A 21440-nucleotide genomic window follows, 5' to 3' on the forward strand; every position below is an offset into this window, starting at 1 on the left:
CCAGCTTTTCAGTCACTGTGCAGTGCAATTTTACCCTATAGGGCGTATTATCCACAAAGGAGACCCTGGGGGTTCTGCCTGGCACTGGGGGAGGGGAACACTGACCTGGAGCTGCTCCCTACAGAGAGGGTATAATAGGAGAAACCGTTCTGTGCTAAATGGACATGGGAGATGGGATCCTTCCTGTCCCCATCCTGTCAGACTGGGACCCCCGAGAGCATATGCCAGGAAGGAGACACCCCCGCAGCAATGAACTAGTCCAGCTACATTTTGTGAATGCGGCTTATTCCCAATGGATGTGGGAGTTAAGAGCCAAAGTGGGATGGAAGCCACATTAGCCCACCTGTGCCATTTGTCTACATCTGGGCGGGCATGAAAGCAGGCTGGTCTCTCTCTGGCTCTCATGCACTAGCCCACTGCTGGATTTCAGAGTCACAACGCCCTGGGGAAAGCTGTAAGCCCACCACTCCCCCAATACCCGGCAGACATGCTGACGCCGTGATGCTGTTCTGAGAGTCCCATTTGCATCAGGTTTGGAAAGACCCTACATGTGCGGCCAAGAAAAGCAGCTAATTATTCTCCTGGTGGTGTTTCCGCAGTCCCCAGCGCACCATCAGGTGGGCTCTGAATGCACTTTACCAGGACAGGACATCCCTAAATCTTCCCTGAAATAGGAGGCATGTTCGCCAGGACCCCCTGCTGCAGCTGAGCCGGCGCCCTGGGCCGCAGAGCAGCCAGGAGGCAGAAGATCCAGTTCGGTGCAGCAGAGCCAGGGGAGGAGATCATCAGAGAACTGATTCGCTGCTCCAGTCCTGGCCTTTAGAGCAGCGAAGGGGTCTCCCCCCTGGTTTGGGGTCCCAGGTTAAGCAGCCTTCTCCCGCCTCCCTGGGAGGGGACGGAGAAGTGGCACAGGAATCATCCCCTCCCCTCCCCACTAACACCTCTCCAGCCTTCGCAAGCAGCTCCGGGCGGGCGTCAGGGAGGCAAGCAAGGGGCTCTTGGAAGCGAGGGGCAGTAGCCCTGGGACCCCTCGAGCCAGCCCACCTGCCAGGCTGCTTCTCCAGTGCAGGTGGGGGCAGCAGCCTGTACCCAGCCGGGGAAACATGGAGCAGCCCTGAGCTTCCCCGCCGTGCTCCCACCCTTACCACCAACGCACAAGCAAATGCCACAGCGGGCTGCTAGCCCCGGCGAACGGAGCACCTGGCGGCACCAGCCGCCACAGCAGCACCAGCCACTGCCAGCAGCAGGAGTGGAGGGTGCTGCCACGAACAGGTGCCCCTTAGTGCCTATTCCCGGCTGCGGGTAGAGATCCCAAGGGGTCGGATTCCAAGCAGGGAGGCTGCTCCCCACCCTGCCTGCCCCAAGCAGCTATTCCCCCACCCCCAAAGCCTTGTCCCGTCCCCTGAGCCTCTCCCACTCCGGGAAGCCTCTGCAGCTCTCTGCCACCGCTCCTCCCCTGGAGAGGGCGGGACTGCAGGGCGGCTGGGGGTGGGCCCGGGCGCACAGCCCCCCCGCAGCGATGCACATGGAGTCGGGAGACGGGGGCGCATGCAGCGGATGGGGAGGAGGGTGAGCAGCAGTGACGGGGGTACCTGCTCCTCCACTCAGCCTCCGATCCTTCAAGTACGCAACTAAGGGAGAGACAGAGAGCAGGGGGGGAGGGGAGACAAGAGACGTTGGGAGAGAAAGAGAGCGTCAGCATTCGACCTGCCCCAAACCCAAACCAACGGGACGGCAACCACAACACGGAGAGAGCGGGAGGGAGAGAGACAGGCGGCAAAAGGGTTACGCACCCCCCCCCCCATCTCCACACACACCCCCCATCTCCACACCCCCCATCTCTACGCACACACACCCCCCATCTCCACACCCCCCCATCTCCACACCCCCCCCATCTCCACCCCCACCCATCTCTACGCACACACCCCCCATCTCCACACCCCCCCATCTCTACGCACACACCCCCCCCATCTCCACACCCCCCCATCTCCACACCCCCCCCATCTCCACGCACCCCCCCCATCTCCACACACCCCCCATCTCCACACACCCCCCATCTCCACGCACCCCCCCCATCTCTACACATACACACACACACACACACACACACACGGCTGGCTCCAGGCACCAGCTAAAGAGGCAGGTGCTTGGGGCGGCCAATACCAAGGGGCGGCCCTCCGGCCGCTACTGGGGCGGCAGGTCCGGGTCTTCGGCAGCCAGTCTCTCACTCCCTCTTGGAGCGAAGGACCAGCTGCCGAATTGCTGCTGAAGGGTGGAGCGGCGCGATCGTGCTGCTGCAGCTTTTTTTTTTTTTTTGGCGCCGCTTGGAGCCGGCCCTGCACGCACACGCGCACGCACCCCATCTCTACGCATCCACACACCCCATCTACACACACCCACACATACCCACCCTAGCTCTACACACACACACCACACCCCCCATTTACACCCACCCTAGCTCTACACACACACACCACACCCCCCATTTACACCCACCCACACCCCGTCTACACCCACCCACCCCATCTACACACACATGGACATACTCACCCTATCTCAATACCCACCCACACACCCCGTCCACACACACACACACCTCCCTCTACGCATCCACACACCCCGTGTACACCCCCCCACGCACCCTGCCTATACCTCCCCACATACACACCCATCCCCCATCTATACACCCCCCCCCAGCTATACTCACACCCACTCGCTCTCTCCTGGGGGCTAGCCCAGAGATGTGCACAAGGCAGGGAAAGTCGCAATCTGACTGGACAACGCTCACCCCCACGTCTCCCAGAACCATCGAAGGCACCGCACGGGTCTCCGCTAGGGGCAGCCAGAATGAAGCGATGCTGGTTCCTGGCCACCCCGAGATCCCAGAGCGCCTGAGAGAGCAGCGGGGTCAGGGGAATCTCAGCTCAGTCCCACCCCCTTCCATTCCCCCACTGTGGAATCAGAACTGGCTCTGACACCCCCAGTGCCAGGCCAGGTCCTGCCCTTCCCCTGGGTACAGGCCCCTTTGTCCTGCTCGAAGGCGGCAGCAGTGTTGGTGGCAAGGGGGCTGCTGGGCAGCAGGCAGGGTAGTGCTGGGCCTGGGACGCCCCCTCCCCGCATTCCCCCGCTACGTGAGCTGCTTCGCAAGGAAGTTCTGATGCCCTTTGCTGTAGGGCCGGATCCTGAGGTGCCCGCAGCTCCTACCAGTCAGTGGGTGCTCAGCACCCAGGGAGACCAGGCCCCTTGGGCTGGGACTGGCTTTTTAAGGGCTCTCTGCCTGCCTGCCTCCAAGGGGCTACCTGCCGCCCCTGTCCCCGGAGAGCAGAGCAACGCTAATTAATCTGCAAAGAGCAGGGACCGAGCGTGGAGCCCAGAGAGCCCATGGGGAGGCAGCCATGTTGTCTCACTGATCTGTGCTTTTCACACCCCCCACGAGTGCCGAAAACCAGCTCGGTTCTCCCCTCCTGGGTTCCCCCGGCCCAGGAGCCTAGCAGGGGCTTCCAGCGCAGGGCACACGCTCACACAACGGGCGGTGACTCTATGCAGGCAGGACAGGGGGCAACTTAAATCGAACCACCGTCCGGCCAGCACAGCGCCGTGAGGACAGAGCGCTGGCGTGCCGGGGGCTCCGGGCACCGCACCGTGCCAGGCTGAGTGTCGCACACACACAGATCTGGGTACTCCCCCCATACCCCTGCAGGCATGTGCCCATCCACCCGACCGGTGCCCTTACACACACAGTGCAGTGGGAAAGACAACGACACGCACCGGCATGCACAAACGTTTACACACAGCCCCATGGGTAGGGCACATTCCCACCACCCTGCGCACACCCGTCCCCCCCACACTCACCCCCACACACACCTGGCACCTGCACTTACTGTAACCCATCCCTTGCAGGAAGTACTTAAAGGCTTCGGTCAGTTTTCCAGGCTGTTGGCGGGGGAGAGAAGAAAAACAAGGCTGAAAGGGCGGGAGGAGCCGCTGGCTGCTGCTGGGACACAGACTGAAGCCCTCCCTCACCAAACCCAGGCCAAGAGACCCCCATCCCCGGCAGCCCCTCCCCGGTAACCCCCCTTCCCAGGCCATGGGGAGGCTGGGGGTGGATTTCCCCTTCTCCTGGGCAGCAGGGATGCCCCCGCCCCCCAGGCCGGGCTCAGCCAGGTGGAATCTGCACATGCCCCTCCCCCACTATTAGCCAGGGCCAGGGGCCACCCCAAGCCCCCATGGCAGCAGAACAGAGCAGGGACTTGGCAGGGCCTGGGCAGAGCAGCGGGGGCAGCTCACTGAGCCCCTTGGGCAGGGATCCCCCCCCCAGACACCTGTGCCTGCTGCTCCAGGAGCGACACAGAGCCAGGGTGGTGTGGGGCTGAGGACCGGGCTGGGGGAAGGGAGGAGAAAGAGCGGGGGCGGGGGGCGCGGAGGACTCACCTGTGTGACTTGTGGGAGCCCCCCAGAGTCGGCCATCTGGAGGGGAAAACAGAACTGTTAGCGGAGAGCCCCAGGGACACCTCTACCGGCACCCGGGGTCAGAGTCCAGCCCCCGCCCCCAGCCCACCCGCTGCATGGACCTTTCAGTGGCTGCCGGGGCAGTCTGCAGGGACCCTGGCTGCAGGGGGGCACCCAGCGAGGTGGGCAGGGGCGCTCAGGAGTGGCGGGGGGGTGGACAAGGTGCCCAGAGAGCCCTGTCCCCGCTAGAACCCCCCAGTCATCCGTGTGCGGGGGACAGGCCGCAGCCATTTGCTGCAGCCCACTCCTGGGAGAGGTCAGCCGTGTCCATGGAGGGACAGCTAGCAAGTCCTGCTAACGGGGGGAGGGGGGAGCTGTAGGGCCGGACTGAGGGGCGTTGGCAGAGCTGGGGGGGGGGCCAGGCCTGGTGTAGCAGGGGGGACTGCAGGGCAGGATTAAGGGGAGTTGGCAGAGCTGGGGGGAGATTCGGGAGAGGAATACCAAGGCAGGCCAAGAGGCGCCGGCAGAAATCCGGGGGAGAAGTCTGCACCGCTCTCCGCCCCGGCTGATGGCCAGCCCCCCCGCAGTGGGCAGATGGCTGACGGACCCAGATTACCTTCAAGAACGTGGTGTTGATTGGATCCAGCTTGGAGTTACACTCCACCTGTCAGGGAGAAGAGCGGAGCTGAGGAAGGTCAGAGAGCAGAGCGCCGGGGATTCCCGCCACACCTCCATGCCGTACGTTTTTAACCATTGGAACCACACCAGGGATCATGATGGATTCTCCAGCACTGGCAACTTTAACTCAAGACTGGCTGGTTTTCTAAAAGATCTGCCCTGGGAATTAGGTTGGGGAAGGTCTTTGGCCTTGGAATCTATGAATCGAAGGCTGCCCCACCCAGTGTCCGAAGGGAAGGACCGACTTACTCTGTGTCTGCCTGGAATGAGGAGACAGCAGGGGGCAGAGAAGGGGAAGTGGCAGGGATGGGGGCATGCAAGGGTGCTGGGGGGAAACCCTGTGGAAAACGGGAATTCGTTCTGCAAAACACCAGGAGAGCGGGGAGAAGAGAAGGAGAGAGATGCTGAGAGAGGGAGAAGAAAGGGACGTACAGCAAAGGAAAAAGAAAATCAAAATGTCAACAAATGTTGGTTTTCAACCCACTCGAGACGAAACGGACTCTCAGGGAGTGAGAGAATGAGAAACCGCTCAGTGGAGAAGAGAGAGCGGGGGTGCAGCAGGGGGAGAGAATCTGGAGCCGGTTTAAATCCCCCTAGCGCGAAGGCTGGTGTATTGGAACAGGATGCCGAGGGTCTGGGCAGGACACGACAGCGCCCTGGGAATGCCCGCTCCTGCCAGGAGGAGGTGGTGTGCTGGTGGCAGGCTGGGGAGGGCTGTCTCTGTCTGTGTCTGGGCATCCGGTGATCCTCCTAGCAGGTAGCACGGGGTTTAGCCCTTTACTCACCACCCCATCTTCGGCAGGCGCGTTGTCCCCCACCACCAGCATGACAGGGCAGCTGGAAACACCAAGAGGAGGAGAGTGGTCAGGGGCTTGGTCTTTAACACCCGGCTGCAATTCAGCCCCACTGGGACCAGCGTGCGACTTACCGAAGCGTTTTCGCATTGGGGACAGTCCCAGGCCGGTTAATGTCCAGGTCTCTGCGGCTGAGGGGGAGAGAGGGGGACCAGAGGTTAATGCCCCAGAGCACAATGGCAGAGCTCCCAGAATACCCATAGACAAAGCACACCGGCAGCTTCCCCGGCCTGAAAGCGTCTCTCCGTCCGGACACGGGAGGGTGACGGATGGAGGTGCAGGAGGGCAGCAGAACCCAGCTCAACTCATGGAAACATGGAGCGATGGTCTCCAAACCCCAGCACATGTCATAACAGCAAAGTCTTGGCACAAGCGCTGAGTTCCCAGGGTCAGAGGGGTTAACGAGACTCTTGGCCGTCTTCCTCCTGCCATTGCAACCATGCGTACCCCTCACGGCCCCAGGCCTGCGGCAGGGCCAACCCACTTGCCTGACACCCGCTGCCCAGAATGGGGCTGATCGGTTTGGCCCACCACCCCCTGCCCAAAGCAGGGCTGGTTCACATGCCCCACCATTCTCCAGCCCAGAGCACAGAATCACTGACGTGTGGGCCTGGAAGAGACCCACCAGAGCATCTAGTCCAGTCCCCTGCACTCAAGGCAGGACGACATAATAATGAGACCATTCCTGACAGGTGTTTGTGTAACCTGCTCTTAAAAACCTCCAATGATGGAGATTCCTCAACCTCCCTAGACAATTTATTCCAGTGCTTAACTAACCTGACAGTTAAGAAGCTTTTCCTAATGTCCAACCTAAACCTCCCTTGCTGCAATTTAAGCCCATTGCTTCTTGTCCCATCCTCAGAGGTTAGAGAGAACAATTTTTCTCCCTCCTTGTAACCTTTTATGTACTTTATCATGTCCCCTCTCAGTCTTCCCTTCTCAAGACTAAACAAATCCAATTCTTTCAACCTTCCCTCATAGGTCATTATTTTCTAGACCTTTAATCATTTTTGTTGCTCCTCTCTGGACTTTCTCCAATTTGTCCACATCTTTCCTGAAATGTGGTGTTCTGAACTGGACACAATACTCCAGCTGAGGCCTTATCAGCACAGAGCAGAGCGGAAGAAATACTTCTCGCGTCTTGCTCACAGCGCTCCTACTAATACATCCCAGAATGATGTTCATTTTTTTTGCAACAGCGTTACACTGTTGACTCATATTTAGCTTGTGATCCACTATGACCCCCCAGATCCCTTTCCGCAGTGCTCCTTCCTAGGCAGTCATTTCCCATTTTGAATGTGTGCAACTGATTGTTCCTTCCTAAGCGGAGTACTTTGCATTTGTCTTTGTTGAATTTCATCCTATTTACTTCAGACCCTTTCTCCAGTTTCTCCAGATCATTTGGAATTTTAATCCTATCTTCCAAAGCACTTGCAAGCTCCCATCCTGGTACTGTCCACAACTTTATAAGTGTTCTCTCAGTGCCATTGTCTAAATCATCGATGAAGCTATTGAACAGAACCTGACCCAGAACTGATCCCTGCAGGACCCCACTCGTTATGCCCTTCCAGCTTGACTGTGAACCACTGATAACTACTCTCTGGGAACGAGTTTCCAACCAGTTCTGCATCCACCTTATAGTAGCTGCATCTAGGTTGCATTTCCCTAGTTTGTTTATGAGAAGGTCATGCGAGACAGTATCAAAAGCCTTACTAATGTCAAGATATATCACATCTACCGCTTCCCTCCATCCACAAGGCTCATTTATCTGTCAAAAACTGCATTTAGGTTGGTTTGACATGATTTGGTCTTGAGAAATCCATGCTGAATGCAACTTATCCCCTTCTAAGTGTTTGCAAATTGATTTCTGGATTATTTGTCCCATTATTTTTCTGGGTACTGAAGTTAAGATGACTGGCCTGTAATTCCCTGCGTTGTCCTTATTCCTTCTTTTTAATAGATGGGCACTAGATTTGCCCTCTTCTGGTCCTCTGGAATCTCTCCCGTCTTCAGGAGTTTTCGGAGATCATCGCTATGGTTCAGATATCGCCTCAATCAGCTTCTGGAGTATTCTGGGATGCATTTCACCAGGCCCTGGTGACTTCAAGACATCTAACTTGTCTAAATAATTTTTAACTTGTTCTTTGCCATTTTTGTTTTAGTTTTCACCAAGAAGGTTAGTAGCGAATGGACGTCTCACATAGTGAACGGTAGTGAAAGCGAAGTAGAATCTGAGGCTAAAATAGGCATTTAGCACTTTCGTCGTTTCCACATTTTCTGTTATTGTTCCTCCCTGCTCCTCATTGAGTAACGGGCCTACCCTGTCCTTGGTCTTCCTCCTGCTGCTAATGTATTTGTAGGATGTTTTCTTGTTACCGTCTAGGTCTCTAGCTAGTTTAATCTCATTTTGTGCTGTGGCCTTTCTAATTTTGTCCCTACACACTTGTGTTATTTGTTTATATTCATCCTTCATAATTTGACATAGTTTCCACTTTTTGTAGGACTCTTCTTTTGAGTTTCAGATCATTGAAGAGCTCCTGGTTAAGCCAGGCTGGTCTCTTGCCAGACTTCCTCTCTTTCCTACGCAGGGGGATAGTTTGCTCTTGTGCCCTCAATTATGTCTCTGAAAAACTGCCAATAATTGATTTTCCCTTTAGACTTGCTTCCCATGGCTCTTACTAACTTACTCCCTGAGTTTGCTGAAGTCGGCCTTCTTGAAATCCATTATCTTTACTGTGCTGGTTTCCCTCCTACCATTCCTTAGAATGATGCACTCTACCATTTCACCATCATTTTCACCCACGCGGCCTTCCACTTCCACATTCCCAACCAGTTCCTCCCTATTTGGCGCAATCAAATCTAGCTCAGCCTCTCCCCTGATGGCTTTCTCCACCTTCTGAAATAAAAAATTGTCTCCGGTGCATTCCTAGAACGTGTTGGATAATCTGTGCCCTGCTGTGTTATTTTCCCAACAGATGTCTGGGTAGTTGAAGTCTCCCATCACTACCAAGTCATGTGCTTTGGATGTTTTGTTAGTTGTTTAAAAAAAGCCTCATCCACCACTTCTTCCTGGTAAGATGGTCTATCATAGAGTCCCAGCCATAACATCCCCCTTGTTTGCACCCTACTCACATGTCCCACTGCCCAGAGAGGGGCCAGCCCAGGTGTCCCCCATGGCCTGTGTGCCCCACTGCCCCCTGCCCAGAGAGGGGCCAGCCTACATGCCCCCACCACGCCCCAGCCCAAAGCTGGCCTGGTACGCAAGCCTCCCACCACCCCCCTGCCCAGAGCATGGCTTATCCAGATGTTGCCACTACCCCCCTGCGAGAGTGGGGCCAGCCAGCACACCCCTGCCAGAGTGGGGCCTAGACACGTGCCCACTGCTCCCCTACCCAGAGTGGGGCTGGCCCATGCCCCTGCCATCCCACCTGCCCAGAGCAGGGTTGGATCACATGCCCCACTACTCCCCTGCTGGGAGCACGGCCTACCTGTGTGTCCCACTGCCCAGAGCACATGAGCGCAGTGACGACCTCCCCCCAGGACCTCGGGCACCAGGTTCGCCGTTTGTTCCCTTCAAAGCTGGATTTTCGGTGATGCTCAACCCAGCTCCAATTTGATTCCCGCCCCAAGAGCCCCTAAGCAATGGGGGTGCCCAGCTCAGGACCTGCCTCTCACAGGCAAACAGCCCCACTCTGGCCATGGTCCCGTTGGGAGCGGGTGGTGGCCAAGCTAGAAAGGCCAGACATGCTGGGGGCTACTTCCCATGCCTCTGGCTGCTGGTCACCAAAGGCTTGTGTCTGGGAGCGTGCTGGGTGCGAATCCTGCTCTGCGTATCTGGAGTCTGGCTGGGGGCAACACGACACGTACCACCCTGGCTCTCAGGGCGTGGCCTCCTGCACCTCGTCCCTAGGGGGCCAGGAAGCAGCAGGACTCTGTGGCTACCCCCATGGGGTCTCCTGCTCCTCGACCAATGAACTGCACACGATGGTCTTGGGCTCTTCGTGGCACCAGTGGAATCCTCCGCTCCACTGCCTGCCATCTCCAAAAGCTGCCACCCGGGCAGATGGAGCAGAGATCTCCCTCCCATTCCCGCCCTGGTGCCCATCGCCCTGCCCCACCCAGGCCCCAGCGAACAATGGCCATTAGCCACAAGACACAACAGGGGTCACCCCGTGAGGTCCCCACCCTCTGCCTGGTCTGCACGGCAGGAGACGTGTGCCACTGCGGAGAGGTGAGGGGCCGGTTACCTGTTGTACATGTTCCAGAACAGCTGCAAGTTGTATTGGTTCACCACACTCCCGATCTGCTGCCGATAGCTCTGCACCAGCTCCGTGTTGCTCACCAGCTCTTCCTGTGCAGGAGGGGTGAGAGAAACGAGAGATCAGCTGGCCCGCGGCAGGGAGGAAGGGCTCGGCATGTGTGGTATGGAGGAGGGACAGGCGAGCGGGACATGGGGACTGATCTGAGTGCAAGCGGGGTAAAAAGACCCAGTTTCCCCCAGGATCACCGGGGGTGGGTGGGGACCCTAAGTCCTAGGCACTCAGCCCGCAGAGCATTCACACCCTGCAGGGCTGTATTGGCAGGAGGGCAGTGCTCGTAACTAACTCCCGAGACTGGCCTCTGGCCGCCACCAGGAGACGGACTGAAGCTGCAGACCCGGGATCTGGAGTCTGAACACCACACAGTGCCTGGGTCCAGGACAGGGGTTCAGCCCGCGATAAAGGTGAGGCCACTTGAGACACTGGGAGTCAGATCCGGCTTCAGTTTTCCAAGAGTTGGGGCTGGGGCTGGCTCCAGGGGACTGGTTCTGACCCATCCCAGTAACTAGTTTGTGCTGAAGAGGCTGTAGCTGGGAGAGAGGTGCCGGCCAAGGGAGCAGAGCACGCATGACCTATGGGCTGTGGGGCGCTCCAGCTCTGCATCCTGGGGGAAGACGCCCCACCTTGTGCCCTACAAATCCAGCTGTCAATGGCCCCTCCTATCCATCCCGGGCACAAGCGGGCAAAGCACTCACACCTGTGCGGGGGCCTGCATCTCATGGCAGCCCTGCAGCTCTCCCGCCCCCATGGCAGGGGCAGCGACACAGCCCAGCTACAGACAGGACCAGAGAGGGAGGCATCTCTTGGCCTGTTCTTCCCCCATAAGCCACAGCAGCATGGCCAGGAGACAGCAAAGCCGGCCCAGTTGCTGCCCCAGTCCAGCCGTTAGCTGGCTGACTCTGTCTGGACGGTGCACTGGGCCTCTCTCCACCAGAGTCTGATCTGAGCAGGGCAGCTGTGAACGTGTCCAGGGCCCTCCCCCTTACCTGGCTGAACAGGTGAGACAACACGGTGTCAGGCAAAGAGCTGGTCAGGCCAGAAAGCTGCGGACAGAGAACACCAGACGCGTTACGCTAACGCCAGGCACCACTCACTCCCACCCCTGCACCTTCGCCACGGGATCCCTCCTCGCGATGTTCACTGGAGACAGGCAGGCGTCGCTGGAGCCCAGAACCTGCTGAGCCAGCGGAGAAAAGCAAACAGCTGCTCCGGCTCGGACCAATCGGAGCAGAAAGGGAAGAGGATGCTCTGGAGCCCAGAAAAATCTGCTGCTCAGCAAGTGAAGAGGAAGGGTCAGAGACCATCCCCTGTATCTGGGGAGCCTGCTGATGGTATCTGCTGGGAGGTGATCGCCCATGCCTGGAGCTTCTGCACCCTGGACCCCCAGGTCCATGTCCCCCGAGGGCTGATCTCCTTGGGGACGCTGACTCCTTTAACCCCTAGGGCAGTGGTCCCCAAACCTTTTTGTCTGTGCCTCTCTCCCCCACCTTACCTGGTCCATGGCCTCCCGGGAGCCACAGTCGGGCTAAGGGCCATGTTTGGGAGTGGGGCCGGTGCTGCAGCTGGGGCATTGGCCAGGAGCGGGGCAGTAGTCATGGCTGGGAGCCAGGGGCTGCGTCCGGGAGCAGGATCACAATCGGGGTCAGGGGCTGCAGCCACGGCTGGGAGTGGGGCCAGGGCCAGCTGGTAGCTGAGGCCAAGGCCGGACCTGCAGCGGGGGCTGGGGCCAGAGCAGGACTGGGTGGTGCTCCCTCCCTGCCCCAGGCAGGGCTGGCCCGGCCCCGCCGCACACTCCCCTCAGGGGGGCATGCCCCGGAGTTTGGGGACCACTGCACTAGGGAAGCAGGCACGGCCCCTGCACACCCCCAGGGCAGCTCTATGGGTGGATCTGCAGGCAGGATTTGGCCACGGGAGACTATTTTAAACCCAATGATCCGCGTTATTCCTTCCCACTCCCAGCTCCCTCCTCTCCGGAGCATGGAGGCCTCAGTCACGGCCATGCCTGAGGAAGACACTGTGTGGTGAGACCAGGCATCATGGGCTGTGATTAGTTTGCAAGCCGGGGAGCCAGACAGAACCACAGGGTCTGTGTGTGTCCAGCAGCCTCATTAACAAATTCCCTTTATATTCATTACAGCCGAGCCCCGGCTCTCCTGTGCCCCAGGAGACCCTGCCAGTGCCTACGCCCGCTCCAAGCGATTTCACCCAGCTGGCGTCTGAGAGGTGGATGCTGCTCACCTTGGTGGCTGCCCAGTCAATCCAGCCTTTGCCGTTGGGGTCGATGTTCATCAGGACCAGTCCTTCCACCAGATCTGGGAAGATCAGCTGCAGCCAAGCAGACACAGGGCTATTGCTCCCGGCAGTGGTGTGATGGGGGAGGCCTATGCTAGGGGGGGCAGTTAGCAGATGTGTGGATTCACCAAACGCGGAGATCCTTTACTGACAGTGATGCAATTCACCAGGGGCAAGGGATGGGTGGGAGACCACGTCCTCGGAGGGACCCTCCCACCACCTTACAACACGAAACAGGCCACCCAGTGCCAACGAGGTAAAGGCTTTGCACACCACGGCTCTGCACCTCTGCCCACGGAGAATCTAGAACAAGGCAAGCAGGAGCCCTCCCAGCAAGGCCTGGGAGCAGGGCATGGTACTGAGATGGCTCTGGCAGATAACTGCCCCCTGCTGCCAGACAAGGGGAGGGCATCCACACTCTGCCTGCTGCACCTTCCTGCACTCTGACACCAAGGAACTGCAGTGATAGAAGGAACTGCCCTGAAATGGCAGAGGCCCTTCCTGTCGGCCTGAACCCAGCAGGCTGTCACAGGCAGCTCCAGGACCCAGCCCCAGATGGTCTAAGCCTCTCGTCCGTGTGACTCATAAGTGCCTACAAGATACCCCCAGCTCTACGGCGCCCGAACACCAAACGTGAACAGCACCCTCTCCAGCTCTCTCAGCGCTCAGCCAAAATCACCCCCTCGATGACAAGCAGCTGGCTAAAGCCGAGCTCTGGCGAGACAGAGGTGATGCTGGTCGGATGCGGGACGCACTCTGAAGCACTTGTCTCCTCTCTCAGATCCCCCACTCCTAAGAGAATCTGGTACCCCAAGGCTATGGGCAGCTGCTGGGGGCTCCTCAATGCTCAGATAGATACTCAAATAGCCACAGTGGCAAAATACACCCACTTTGATTGGCCAGGGGGTTGTGTTCCATCCTATCAGAAACAGCCGTGGCTACAGTGATCCACACACTGATGACCTCCTTTCAGGCTTGATTACTGCAACTCCTTCCATCCCGGAACGAGCCCCATGCCCTGAGAAAGCTCCTGCTGGTGCAAACGGAGCAGCTCTCCCTCTGCCCCGGGATGGCTCAGTGGGTCGAGCATTGGCCTGCTAAACCCAGGGTTGTGAGTTCAATCCTTGAGGGGGCCATTTAGGGATCTGGGGCAAAAATCTGTCTGGGGATTGGTCCTGCTTTGAGTAGGGGGTTGGACTAGATACCTCCTGAGGTCCCTTCCACCCCTAGGATTCTATGACCTCCCTCGGAAGTGGGTCACACCTGCCCTGCTCTATCGGATCCTGAGTCACTGCAGAACGCTCCCAACCAGGACTTACTTACAGCAAACTTGGCCAGGACGTAGGCTCCTGCTCCCACGCCGATTCCGATCACGTACTTGAACCTGAGAAACAGAGACAGAAGTGTCCCTGTGCAGCTCCCAACAGTCCTTGCTAGGCCAGTCTGGCTTGTTAAGGGGTCTCTAGGCAGGGCATGTGGTGCAGCAGAGAAAGAGAGAAATGGGGCTGAGGCAAGAGGTGGCCGTACCTGGGAGACATTCCCATAGGGCCCTGGCTGGGTCTCCACACCCTGGGCTCCTTTCCTGGCTCTCAAGCCCTGTGCAAACAGAGTTCCTCGTAGCGCGTAGGAATTGGGTAGCGTCCCTTTAAATAGGTTGTGAGCCCTCTGATAGTGCTCACCACGTTCTGTGCTTTAGAAGCCGCCAGAAAGAGCTACACACTGCATTCCTTCCCTTCTGTTCCTAAACCTGCCACCCGTCTCCCCTCGCGCTTTAGTGGCAGCGTCTGAGCAACAGAGCCAGTAAAATCAAGGCCAGACTGGTAGAGAACAGGAGCATCCTGTGACGGTCACTGCAGCGTCAGCCTGAGCCGCGAAATCCAGCCTGAGGGCTGGCACGGCGCCTCGGTGCGAGAAGGCTGCTGCCCACGGAACCGGGCCAACTGCCGTGCTAACCCCCTCGCGCACTCCTCAGCCAACGTGCCCCTCACCTGGGGGTGAGACGGGAGTTCAGGCCCCGTGGCGTATTCCCTGACGAGCGGGGCCCTGAAGGACGCCAGCTAGAGCCAGACGTCAGGGTGGCTTCGGTGAGGTGGGAACTGGAGACCTCCCAGTCTGTTCCCCACAGGGCACCGATCAGCTGCTTACTAGTGCCCTGGGCTGGATCCAGACCCATGGGCCAGAGGGGACAGGCCCTGGGGTGCATTTCCAGGCCCCTGAGACGGAGGAAGCAGCCTCCCTTATCCCGTGCCGGGAAGGTGACGGCACAAACCACCGGCAGGGGACAGAGCGCGAGTCTCTTTTGGCTCTGAGGTGACTCCACACGGCTCTCCCAGGGCGGGGAGGGGACTGACCTGTCTCCCCAAGGGGTCGCCGAGCCACGGCCGAAGAGCCGACTGTTCTCAGCTCCAGCCAGGCGGACAGAGCAGGGAACAGGCTGTGGACCCTGGAACCCCTCGTGACTGGGTGTTCTTAGGCCAGTGGTGCCGTGCAGCCGTGGGTGTCACGATCCCCGTTTTTCAGCCACGCCCAACCCGGCATCGCTTGGGCATCCCAAACGCCACATGATGGTTTCTACCCCCTACCCTCCCCGCCTGCCCCTGGCATTTTTCTTAGCATCCCACCCCTCCCTGCTGGCCCCACACCACGAGGTCACAGGGCCCGGACACTTACCCGAAATGCTGGACCACACTAGGGAGCATGGCAGCCAGCTGGTCCATGGATGGAAACTGGTACCTGGGGGCATGACGGACACGCAGTGAGAAACGGAGGTTTGGGGCAAGGCCCCAAGGTGCCCATACAGGGGGAGCCCAGGCCAGGGCCGGGAGCAGCTCTGGGCACCTACACAGCTTTCCAGGGAGGGACAGCTCCTCCCCTCCCACTCCCCACTGCCTGGCCCCTCCCTCCCTCCCAGAGCAGGGCACAGCCCTTCCCTTCCCCCCTCCGGGACAGACACAGCCATCCCCTTCCTATTCCTCCTCTCCCAGGGTGTGGACCATGCCCAGGAACCCCACCGGTCCCCCTTCCAGCCCCTCGGCCTGGCACAGCCCTCTGCCTATGGCTGTGCTAGGAGCAGTGCTGATGTGCTTGGGAGGAGGAAGCCCTCCATGATCCCGGCCCTTCTAGGGGGTGAGGAACCCGACTCCCCTTCAGAAATGGGATGCTCCGCTGGGCCCAGGACGAGGGAGGCCGAGTCCCAAGTGCGTTGCTCTGCAGCACCTCCTAGCAGCTGCTACAAGCTGGACGTTCCCGGCAGGAGAACCCACCTTATGAACCAGGGAAAGGAGCCGGGAAATCATACAGAGACCCTGAGCATGAAGAGCTGGGCTCCTCCCTGAGCAGCATCCCAGACAGGCTGGGAGAGCTCGGGTACCTACCCCTGCGGGAACTGCGACGCTCCGGCCTGCTGCCCTGGTGCATCCACGTGACACACCACGAAGTGCTTGGTGATCTCCTGCATGTCCTCGAAGTTGAAGAATGTGTTGAAGCACAGCTTGTCTGCACACGGTCGGGGGGAGGAAGGGTCAGAGTCCAAAGGACAAAGGGGAAAAAAGATCAGAGGCAAAACATCAGCATCCATTTAATTAGGCCTGGAATGGTTCAATTTTTAGCAGTAAATGCCGGTGAACTGTCAATTTCGCCGTACGTGCCCAAACCAATGGAACTATTCCCGTCGATCCTGATAGAAATGTACAGACTGGCAAAGTGAGAAAAATGCTGCCTGCCAACAGGACATTTACACCTGGGATATTTTGACGTGTTCCTGTAATGAATTGTCTGACCCCCATATTGTTCAGCCCATCCATAATTTCCTGCAACGGTGACAATGTGTTTAAAAACGCTGAAGAATAAACATCGACACTATCCGTGGAAATGATAAAAACATAAAAATGGAATTCTGCCAAGCCGACATTTAATCAAGGTGAAGACTAAAGAAAACAAATACACGGAGAGACAGATCCTGGCCAGCAGCTGCTGCTCTCAACATCTAGCCTGGCTCCGAGGTGCAGAGCAGATGTGGTATCCCAGGTATCTGACTCCCGGGTGGGCCTGACTCGCCTTTCACACCTGCCCCACACTAACACTGCTGACATCAAGGGTGTTTCTCCTGATTCACACTGGGGTAAACAAGATCAGAATCAGGCCTGTTCTCTTCTCAACATCTCGTGTTTCTTGGCCACAAACACCAGTCCTTTCTGACAGGCTTTCCCTGCTATGCTTTACTCACCCATCGCTAGGGGAGACAATATGGTCTAGTGGTTAGCACACAGGTCTGAGAGTCAGGATTCCTGGTTTCTACTCGCGGCTCTGCCACTGACTTCCCATGTGGACTTGGGCAAGTCAGCAAGGCCAACATGTTCAAACTTGGGGGCCAAAAATCAGGCACCTACATAAATGGCCTGATTTTCAGAGTGGCCGAGCAACTGCAGAGCTGCGTGGCACTGAGAATCAAACCACTCTTCGTGGGGTCTGTCCAGTCATTGGGTGTCTAATTACAGGCACGCACATTTCAAAACTGAGCCCGTGGCGTGGGATTTTCCAAAGCACCTAAGTGACTTAGGTGCACACGTCCCACTAAAATGGTACTGGGCTGAGCTTGTGCTCCTAACACCCCTGGGCTCTTTCAAAACTCTCAGCCCCTAACTGTTGTAAGCCTCACTTACCCGGCCTGGGAATGCCTGGCTCACAGGGGCTGGTTAAGATTGTTCCCCTCCCCCCTCTGCAGTGCTTCCAAGGTGACCTTCCTGCAGCAGCAGCTCGCCTCCAGCCTGCAATCAGGTGACATCCGTCCTCCTCCCTCCACACAGCCACAGCCAGCGTTCATACCCAGGCAGGCCCTCGGTGAATGCCCCATCCAGAGGGGAAGCCACCGGGCAGGTCCCAAAGCCCCCATCACTTAGGACCTCTTCCCCCATCTCACTGTGCCCGGGAGAGCCCAGCCTTGGGCTGCTTGTCACAGCTGAGCAAGGAGGACAGGGGAGGACGCCCTTCTCTGGACAGGGCTCCCTTTGGATCCCATCAATGTTCCCCTCTCAGCTCCAGGGTGAGCGATACAAGGTCCCCCCTTTGCTCCCAGCCTGCCTGAGGAGAAAGCCTGATTCAAACCAGAGCTCGCTCGCCGTGCCCGGGCCCACAGCTGCTTAGGGACACCTTGCCGGGACACAGAACTGAACACAACCCACCAATGCCCCTCTGAAAACATTCACACCGGGATCCCAGGGGGAAAGAACAAACCTCTGGGCTCCTCCACGCAGCTGGGGCGGAGGGGACGGGACAGGCAGCGAACACCACGGCATCCAGCTCTAGGCCAGTGGTTTGAACATGGCCCAGGCTGCCGCGAACCCAAGGCTATTCCAACCTACTGGCTGTTCCATGGCCTTCGGGAGAGGCCAGTCTCAGGCCAGCGCCGAGGCCACAGCTGTGTGTACTGGGGTTGCCATCTCAGGAGCAGGCTCAGCAGCCTGGCCATCATGGAGACTCTCCCGCATTCTCCCCAGAGGGTCAGGACTCCGCTCCCCGACCCAGCACCCTTTGCCAGCACTGAATTCACAGCTGACCAACCGTCCAGCTCCCCTCCGGCCACCCAGCAGCACTGGGTGTTGGGCTGGTTCGCATTTGCTGGCTGCCTGCGTCCCACTGTCCTTGCTGTGCTGGTGCGAGCGCCCCGGGCAGGGGATCGCTTTCGGTGCTAGGCTGCTCACAAGACTGGAGTGGGCGGGGAGGAGAAGGGAAAGAGAGTGTGATGCAGGCATGGGCCCCACAAGCCAAGACACAGGCTGGCAGGGCTGATCTCCATGGGGTCCCTTTGTCTGCCCTCGAATCCCCCACTGCTTGTGCCTCGGGAGGGCAAACACTAGCAGTCTGATTCGGCACAGCCTTGTCCTCATGTCTCACGGTCACATCAAACCACGTTATACTGGGCAAAAAAATGAACCAGACATATCAGACCTCCAACCTCTCCTCTAACCCCACCCCTCCTTCTGAGGCTTCAGTACAGTCCCTAAATCAGCCCGGCCACTGCTCGTACTGTTCCTGTTTGCTTTTCCACTGCCGCAGCCTCCTTTAGCTTGGAATCCGCAGCTTGCTTGGAAGAAGGTCTCTTCCCCGTTGTAGTCTGCAGGCTGGAGGCAGGCGTTGCTTTCTGCAAGCTTTGGGACTGTATTAGTATGGGAGAAGTACTACTGATTTACACCCATAGAAGTGGTAGCAGAATCGGAACCGTTTCAACCTAGCTGGCACATCCCGCCACGGAAGGCAGCATTCACCACACTGCAGCCACCAGCAAGTCTAGCTAGAAAGGGGCATGGTGGAGTTTAATATCAATATTCACTTGCTTCCAATTAGCTGCAGTGTGAAATTCCCTTTGTCAAAGCAGAGCTCCCTCAACAGCCTTTTTATTTAGGATGAACAACTGATGTATTATATGGTAAGGAAAATGCCATGTGACTACTCAACAGCTGCATGCTGTGGTTTAAACGACCATTTCTACACCATTCTTAGTTGAATATATTTTGAAGAAGCCATATGGTGATTTGTAAATATACAAGTGTCTCACATAATCCAATGTGAATGTGCTCGGAGATTTTGGATTTTATAATCCTACACAAAATGTTATCTGCCAGTTTGCAATTTGGGCTCCTCTGTACTCAGCCTATCGCAATCACCACATACTATTAGATTTTAACAGCAACTTTGGAAGGTCTTCACTGTCTAGGAGGCGATAATTCTATCCTCGGTTAATTCTGAAATAGAGCCGGGCAAGATTTTTCAACCAAAACTTTTTTTTTCCACAAAAAGATGCAGATTCAGCGGCACCAAAATATTTCACAGATTTGTTTGGATTTGCCGAATGGTTTCAGCTGAAAAAGCCCCCCAAAGTGTGGAAAACCCAAAAAGGCTAGTTTCAACATTTTTAAAAACAAAACGTTTTGATTTTTCAGTTCAAGATTTCTCTTAATTAAAACAAATTTAAAAAAAAAGTAAAAAATGTTTTTAAAGGGTCAATACCGAAATGAGCAAAACATTTGTTTGGACAAAACCGAAACTCTCTAGCCCCAAACAAATGGCTTTCAACTTTCTGATTTGGCAAGCATTTCAAAAAAGTTTGTTTTTGGTTCAACCTGCAACAAAATCCCCGCCGCTGGTTTTTCGAAAGTGCCAGAGAACTGAAAATCTCAGGGTTCCCTACTCAGATATAATTATTGCTGAGTCATTATTATACTCAGCAAGGTTTACCCTCCCCAGAATGGATGCAACTCTTCAGTGTTGCTACTTTGTTTCACAATGGAATTGGATGGGAAGGGCTTGGATTCTCTCAGAAGGTAAAAAACGGCAGCTGTTGTAGGGACAAGAGCAGTGGCAGGCTGTAGAGATTGCAGCGAAGCTAAAGGACAGGCAGGAGGGTCTAATCCTGCAGCCTCTGACCTCACTGGCAAAGCTCCCATGGATGTCAGTGTGAGAGGAGAAAATCAATCTCAGCTGAGCTGCCATCCCTGTTGCCAGCTGCAGCTTGGAAGATCTGAGTTACAGCAGCCATCCTGAGTGCTGGGATGATGTTAGCCAATCAGAGTAGAGAGATTTGTATATTCACAGTTTGAGAAACCACTGTATGGTGTTTATGCAAATCCATGTAACCTGACTGATTAATCAAGCTGCCCATCAGACTACAGCCATTCACATAGTCAGTGGCTACTGCTTGGTAGCCCTACAGTGATGATGCTGGCCCCACTGTAGTCAATGGCAAAACTCCCACTGACTTCAGTGGAACCTGGATTTCACACACACTCCAGTATGGGGAATGGTGTTAATACAATTCTGCATCGGGAACTGTGTACTGGAGACAATTCCATCTTGATGTAATAAAAAATAATCAATTCACCAGGAGACGGTGATGGGATAGGAAGGACAGGTTGGTGGGTAGGAGGCTGGATTGGGACCCAAAAGACCATGTCCGAGCCAGACTCTTTGGCTGCGTCTATGCTGCAACCCCCCTACCCGCCACCGCGGCAGAAAGTCTCGCAACCCGGATCAACTGAGTCAAGTCCTGAGACTCACACTACGGAGCTAAAAATAGCAGTGTAGACGTTCCCACTTGGGTGCTGAAACCGGCAAAGGAGGTGGGTCTCAGAGCCCAGGCTCCAGCCCCAGTGGGAATGTCTATGCTCCTATTTTTAGCCCTGTAGCGTGAGTGTGATCCAGTTGATCCAGGCTCAGACTCACTGACAAGGGTTATTTTTGCAGCGTAGACGTATCCTTTTTGTGACCTTAGGCAAATCACTTAATTATAGCTAGTTCTGATATGGCACTTTTCATCTATAGAGCTCAAAGCACTTTACAAAGGAGGTCAGTCTCATTATGCCCATTTCACAGATGGGGAAAGTGAGGCACACACAGGGGAAAGTGACTTGACCAAAGTCACCAAGCAGGCCAATGGCAGAGTTGGGAACCCAACCCAGGTCTCCCAACTCCCATTCTACTGCTTTAACCCCTAGGCAATAGCACTGTGCCTCAGTCCCTGCTCTGCAAAATGGGGATAAAGCCCTTCCCTACCTCACAGGAGTGTTGTGAGGGTAAAATCTATTCAGGATTGAGAGGTGCTCAGCTATTTCAGGGCTGAGGACCATATACATACCTAGATAGATAGATAATAAGTAAAATACATGCTTTCCCTTTCATCCCAGGTGCTTTACTAACATTCACTTGGACTCACAGCTACAGTCTTGGCCCTTTAAAATTCCTCTGTTCAGTTTTTGAACAGGAACTCAGTGTTATTCAATGGAATTTACCCTTGCACGGCAGGCAGGGCAAGGGTTGAGGGCTGTACAAAATATTCGCAACAAAATCTGAAATC

At 56.6% G+C, this 21440-nt stretch overlaps 1 protein-coding gene across 5 annotated transcripts in view; it reads right to left on the reverse strand.

The window, feature by feature from the left end:
* Positions 1 to 21440, reverse strand: part of NDRG4 (NDRG family member 4) — a 92062-nt gene that overhangs the window by 5081 nt on the left and 65541 nt on the right. For 4 of the 5 annotated variants that reach the window (XM_044987102.1, XM_044987103.1, XM_044987100.1 and 1 more), the window contains 12 exons: positions 15967 to 16087; positions 15263 to 15325; positions 13916 to 13976; positions 12539 to 12625; positions 11287 to 11343; positions 10229 to 10332; positions 6056 to 6112; positions 5913 to 5964; positions 5066 to 5113; positions 4432 to 4467; positions 3882 to 3933; positions 1593 to 1631 (listed from right to left, as the gene is read on the reverse strand). In XM_044987102.1, coding sequence (XP_044843037.1) covers positions 1593 to 1631; positions 3882 to 3933; positions 4432 to 4467; positions 5066 to 5113; positions 5913 to 5964; positions 6056 to 6112; positions 10229 to 10332; positions 11287 to 11343; positions 12539 to 12625; positions 13916 to 13976; positions 15263 to 15325; positions 15967 to 16087 — 777 coding nt within the window. The remainder of the gene's footprint in view (positions 1 to 1592; positions 1632 to 3881; positions 3934 to 4431; positions 4468 to 5065; positions 5114 to 5912; positions 5965 to 6055; positions 6113 to 10228; positions 10333 to 11286; positions 11344 to 12538; positions 12626 to 13915; positions 13977 to 15262; positions 15326 to 15966; positions 16088 to 21440) is intronic. The other variant, XM_044987101.1, reaches the window with a different exon arrangement.

This window comes from Mauremys mutica, chromosome 14 (genome assembly GCF_020497125.1).
Source record: "Mauremys mutica isolate MM-2020 ecotype Southern chromosome 14, ASM2049712v1, whole genome shotgun sequence".
NCBI lineage: Eukaryota > Metazoa > Chordata > Testudines > Geoemydidae > Mauremys > Mauremys mutica.